This window comes from Cebus imitator, unplaced genomic scaffold, assembly GCF_001604975.1.
Source record: "Cebus imitator isolate Cc_AM_T3 unplaced genomic scaffold, Cebus_imitator-1.0 Scaffold284, whole genome shotgun sequence".
NCBI classification, from domain to species: domain Eukaryota; kingdom Metazoa; phylum Chordata; class Mammalia; order Primates; family Cebidae; genus Cebus; species Cebus imitator.
The window spans coordinates 2,768,442-2,774,653 of record NW_016107599.1 but is presented as its reverse complement, the minus strand read 5'-3'; the positions used below and the strand labels follow the sequence as shown (position 1 = coordinate 2,774,653).

Sequence of the window (6,212 nt, the reverse complement as noted above, 5' to 3'; positions counted from 1 at the left end):
AATTTGGCTAAATGAGAAAATAAATTTTGAAGTCCTGAAATATGAAAACATAAAATATGTTTTACCAAAATTCCACTGAAACATCCCTATATGAGGTTACAGAACTGGTTGAAAAGTTTAAAAAGTTAGAAATAAACTTTTATATTACTCTCCCTGAAATTTCTAAGTCAACCAAACCTTTGAAGGCTCTGGTTAAAATGCAAATGTAAATATATTCAAGGGAAGAGTCTACATAAAACATCTTGATATAAACTATCTTACCCAACTAGTTGTTAAGTTAGCAAGTGTTTGAAGGGATGGGACACTAGAGCAATGATGGCAAATTTTCTCTGTAAAGGGCCAGAGAATATTTCAGACTTGGCAAGGTTGGATGGTCTCTGTCCTAACAACTTCACTCGATCACTGTAGTGTAAAAGTAGTTGTAGATCATACACAAATGAATGAGTGAGGCTGTGTCCAATAAAAATTAATTTACCAAAACTAGCCATGGGTCACCGTAAAACCTATGGTGACACAGACGAAAAGCAAGTTGTTTGGCTTAATTCATTTTTCTATGGAATAAGACCAAATGAGGAAATACATGATCATGGAATATAGCCTGCAATGTCAATTTCCGACAAAAGAGAAAGGCATAAGCTTGTGTTTTCTGAAGAGCAAGCCCCTGGTTGGGACAATAAGATACAAAGGGAGGTAAGCATGTGGGGACTGGAGGTAAAGATGGAATGAATTTGGTTCCTTGATTCAAGGGAGCTCATAAAAATTTTATATGGCTCTTCAGAGTTCATAGGCAATTCTTCAAGTACATGGGAAGAGTAGAAAGAGAGTTATTATTATCCATTTTATAAATGCTGACATGAGAAGTAAATTGTAGCCTTTGATTAAATCAAGACTGTTCTAAGCACTTAGTTCTATCCACTGCAATAAATGAATAAAATATTCTCAAAAAAATATGTGCAGTGCCATATCCATGACACAGCATACATCCTGCCTGTTTAGCATTCAGTCAGGTTGGCCACTCTTTTGCAAACCAGCTTTAGGAAAAAAGTAAGCAACTTCTAGTTTGATCCTTACAGTTTCTAGTCATCCTTCCCCACACACCCCAGATGCTGGTTGCCTCATTTAGTAGCTACAAAATTTACACAGCTGAGAAGGACACATTTCCCAGAAAAGTGCTCCTCAAACTTTAGAGTGCTTAGAAATCATCTGGAGAGTTTGTTAAAAACGTAGATTCTGACACAGTAGACCTAGGAGGCATGTCTAGAATTGGCATGTCTATCAAGCTCCCAGGTGATGCTGATGCTGCTGGTCTGGTCCATGAATCACACATTGAGAACCACTGTCTAAAAAATGGTTTTCACCCTCTAAGAATTGAAGAAATTCCCTGGGGAAGAATGTGGGCCTTGAGGGCTCCTGGATTCCTTTCATCTCCTGGGTCAGCCTTTTGGGCAGGCAGCTAACTGATTGCTTCCAGCCAGGCATATCCTGGACAGGTTTAGCAAAGACAATTGTTCTGAGGCTAGGCCTGGACAGCATGTCAAATAGACTTATTGGTGAAGACTGACAAACCTCATTAGTTGGAAAACGATTGAGTTAACTCTAAATAGTCGATGTTAATCAGGTTATAGCCCAGAACCAGAAATGAATGGTTATGGCCCAGAACCATAAATAAATGATGGTGGCTCTAAAGTGCCAGTTCCTGAAACTCACTGTAAGTGGATTAGGCACTGAATCTGGCCTTTGCTTTTAGTGAAATGGCTGGGCCCTTCCTGTTAAAGGCCTCCCTCCCACCTAGGCCCTGCCTCGAGGACTCACCTGCAGCATTCCTAGCTGCAGCCGGTAAAGGAGGTTTCGGGCTGTCGGTGTGGACACAATGAGGAGTCTCCTTTTCTCATAAAACTGATCCAGAAGTGCAGCTGCCGTTCTGACACCCACATTGACGTTCATGGCTGTAATCAGAAATGGCCACATGGGTCAGAAACCTTGTATTTGTTCTGGCTCAACAGAGGCTGTGATGACACACAGAACCATTGTGTAATAAGTAAACCCTGAGATAAGGATTGAAGTGTAAGTAATTTATTTGGGAAGCAGTCCCAAGAAGCACTTGTAGATGAGTGAGGAAGTATATTCATTTCCTCTTGCCGATGTAATTACTCACCATAAACCTAGTGACTTAACATAATAAAAACTTATTCTTTTAGATACTACAGATCAGGATCTAAAAGATCCTGGTCTCATGGAGCTAAAATCAAGGTATTGGCAGGGCTATGTTCCTGCAGAGGTTCTAGGGGAGAATCTGATTTCTTGTCTTTTTCAGCATCTAGAGGCCACCTTCATTCCTTGGCTAGTAGTCCTTTCCTCCATCTTCAAAGACCGCAGTGTAGCATCTTCAAATCTCTCTTCTCTCTGACCTCTCCTTCCATCATCTCTTTCTTTGACTGTGACAGCAGTTCTGCCTCCTTTATATAAGGAGTCTTATGATTACATTGGGCTCATTGGGTAATCCAGGATACTCTTCCCATCTCAAAATTCTTAACTTAATTACATCTGTAAAGTTCCTTTTTTTTCCTGTAAGGTAACATATTCTCAGATTCAGGGGATTAGGATGTGGACATCTTTGGGGGACCATTATTCTGCCTATGTCAAGAAATGAGGCAGTGAAGGAAAGAAAACAATACCAGTTGGCTATCAAGCAAGTTATTGCTGTGGGCATTTGGAACCAACTCCCACTGAGGAACTCTAGGAGACGATATACCACATACCTCAGAATTAACCCACTGGAGGGAACTGGAGTATTTATACAATTGCTCCATCATTGTTGAGGCTGCTTCTGGGGCACTAACTCTCCATCACTTCCAGCTGGCTCTGTGCATGGGCTGACAATGCTTTGATAGCCAGAAAAGTAAAGCTCTTAGACAGAGAGACCCAGGTAATTGCAGTAAGTAGCCTTTTGAACATAGATGGGAATGTGAAAGGCATATGGGTCAAGTACCATAGTATCTGCTGGGGAAAGGGGTGCAGAGAGGCAGAAGGGTGAGAGAATGGGCAATGACCAGGCTGGCTTTGGAATGGCTCAGAATCTCTGAAGTCTACCACCTTGGTGCAGAAGGGACAGGGTAATGTGGGGTACAAAGGCCACAGAGCAAGCAGCATAGGCATAGAGGACATGGGACAAGGCACTTTCATAATAGGTCTTCCCTTTAAGCAAATAAATGACAACTAATTCTACCATTCGAGGTCAATGAAGGATGTTGTATAGATAGGCAAGCAAACAGACTTAGACCCAGAGAAGAAATAATATGAGAAAAACTAGGAGATTCCATGTATGATTTATAAACTTGGCTTTCATATTTCACACTTTAGGTTTGTATTGAAGTATTTGTTTATTCACATATTCATTCATTCAGCCATTATATACTGAGTGCCTGCTATGTACCAAGCTCTATGCTAGGTACTGTGATGTCACACTGAGTGATATACAGTTCCTGCCCTCTTCCATGCCCCAGGGGCTCAGAGGCTAAGATAGCTGTGGTCAAGACAAATACCATGTAAGCCACTATATTTAATCTTAAATTTTCTAGTTGCCTCATTAAAAAAGTATAAAGAGGCCAGGTGTGGTGGCTTATGTCTATAATCCCAGCACTTTGGGAGGCTGAGGTGGGTGGATCACGAGGTCAGGAGATCAAAACCATCCTGGCTAACATGGTGAAACCCTGCCTCTACTAAAAAGACAAAAAATTAGCCGGGTGTGGTGGCACGCCCCTGTAGTCCCAGCTACTTGGGAGGCTGAAGCAGGAGAATCGCTTGAACCCGGGAGGCTGAGGCAGAAGAATTGCTTGAACCCAGAAGGCAGAGGTTGCTGTAAGCCGAGATCACACCACTGCATTCCAGCCTGGGTGACAGAGCAAGAATCCATCTCAAAAAAAAAAAAAAAAGTATAAAGAAATAGGTGGAAATGATTTTATGTTTTATTTAACCCAATGTATCCAAAATATTTCAACATGTAATCAATATAAAAAAATAAGATACTTTATATTCTTTTTCATATTAAGATTTTGAAACTGATATATGTTTTACACTTATAGCATATCTCAATTCAGAATAGCCTCATTTCAAGTGATCAATAACCACACATAGCTAGTGGCTACCATGTTGGACCACACACGCCTAGGATCCTGTTAGACACCACACCCCAGGCATTAATGCCAACATGGTGGGCATGAAGTCCTTAGGTAGGGAGTCTGTAATAGGTATGTTCTTCCTACTTTAATATATGAAATTGAAGAATCTCAGGCATTTAGCTGATGGTATATATGTCTCTCTTATGATGGTATATATGTCACTAAACTCTAAATTCGAGCTTCAATTAAAAGAAAGGGATAAAGATGAAAGGGTACCAGGAAATGAGAAAAAGAGAAGTCCATAAACAAGAGATATGTCCATAATTTTCTGGCTAGTCCAAGTTTCAGACTCTTTTTACCCAGCCCAATTTTTATGCATCAGGAATAAGAGCTGCCATAAGGCTTTACCTGTACCAGGCACTGCTCTATTCCACTGTCCCACAGATGACCTCATTTAATCCTTACAACAACTCAAGAGGTAGATGATGTATTATTTTCTTCATTTTACATAGGAGGAAAGAATCCAAATGCCCAAGGTCTATGTGACTTTCATGCCAGTGATGCAAAGCAGGTATGATATTGTCTCTACGTGGCAGTGTACTGGTTTTATAAACAAGATCCTTACATTTCTATAACAAGAGTAACTAGAGCAGAATTTGCTGATTTATAATGTCACCAAAGGCTGGCCCTAGGTTCCCACTTTGAGCTTCTTCCTTAGAGGACATGAAAGGGAAATTAGAGGATTGGCAGAGGCAAGAAGGATGGCAAATGAGATGAGCTGCAGCAGGGATCTAGGGACTATGTTCACCCACTCAGATAAAAAGGGATGGCCATGAACTTCTCAAAGTATATGAAAGGAAACCTCTCTAGCACTGGAATCAAGAGCCAAGGAGTTTACAAGTTCTGCTGCTGGCTGGAGAGAGGGCTGCATACATACCTGCACAGGTGGGCTCTGTGCCAGACCAAGCCAGGTTGGATTGACATACTCGGGCAGGGCTACCCTGGAGCTCATAGCCACCGATGCAGGAGAACTCACAGGTGGCTCCATAATTATCCCCGTCGCTGGAACACTTCATGTAACCATTCTCTGGGGCATTGAGCTTGCCACAGCGTTTGACTGTAGGGACACAAGTCCAGAGGGGTCTCAGTGCTGAGCTCCCATCCACAGAGTAAGCAGAAAAGGTGAGGATGCATAGGCATCAGCTTTGCCATCAGGCTTTTAGATCAGCCTGTGGAATGAGTGAGGGAGCACGAATGACTATTTGGTCAGTCAGTGAGCTGTGCAGCGGTCACCATCCATACCAATGAGACCACCTATATCAACTGGTTTAGTTCCTTGCCTTATAGATGAGGAAGTGAAGTCCAATAAAAGTAAGGAGTAAAAGATGGTTAGCAATTAGTTACCCAAACCATTGGGCATAAAATAGTTCTTAAAAACATTTTCCTTCATACCAATGGTTCTAGAACACTAAGAACATGTTCTCCTAGTGGCCCAAATTAGGGGGCTCCTATCCACTCTGGTTGTAGACAGACTCACAGGCTTCTGCTGGTCACCTGTGCTCATGGATGGAAATAATTATTGAATAATCTTCTTCTGGGACAGTCAGCTATGGGCTCCCGTGAGACTAGTCCTGTGGAACTCCTTAAAGAATCTGACAACACTGAATTCAGGTATTAAAATAGGTCACTTCCCCGAGCCTCATTAGAGACTAATCTAAAGTTGGCAAGTCTCCCATCACAGTAGGCACTTGGGAGAGTTCTGGCTTGAGGACCTGCTTCCCTTTGCTCTTCTAAAGAGAAGGGGGAAAAAAGCAATAAGCAGTACTCTTACCTCTTACTTTAACTCGAAATTTGCAAGTGCCCTTATTCTCAGCTCTGTCATAGACTGTGTACTGGATCTTGTGGTCTCCTTCTGGAAAATGGGAGCCTGGGGGGAGGCCTTTTAGAATGACACTTAGAGAGAAAAAAGAATCAGAAACAGGAAAGATGACATTATGGACCTGACAAGCAAGTGACGACCCCTCACTCCTTACAGAACATGGAGAGACTGAGGGCAACCATTAGACCAGTTTAAGTAGAACAAAAACTTCTTGA

General features: G+C 41.9%; 1 protein-coding gene across 1 annotated transcript in view; it reads right to left on the bottom strand.

Moving 5' to 3' along the window:
• Window positions 1–6,212, bottom strand: part of LOC108284819 (sushi repeat-containing protein SRPX) — a 22,736-nt gene that overhangs the window by 5,854 nt on the left and 10,670 nt on the right. Inside the window, exons 4-6 of the mRNA XM_017501723.2 lie at window positions 5,950–6,071; window positions 5,056–5,235; window positions 1,813–1,946 (exon numbers count right to left, since the gene is read on the bottom strand). Of these exons, the coding sequence (XP_017357212.2) occupies window positions 1,813–1,946; window positions 5,056–5,235; window positions 5,950–6,071 (436 nt within the window). The remainder of the gene's footprint in view (window positions 1–1,812; window positions 1,947–5,055; window positions 5,236–5,949; window positions 6,072–6,212) is intronic.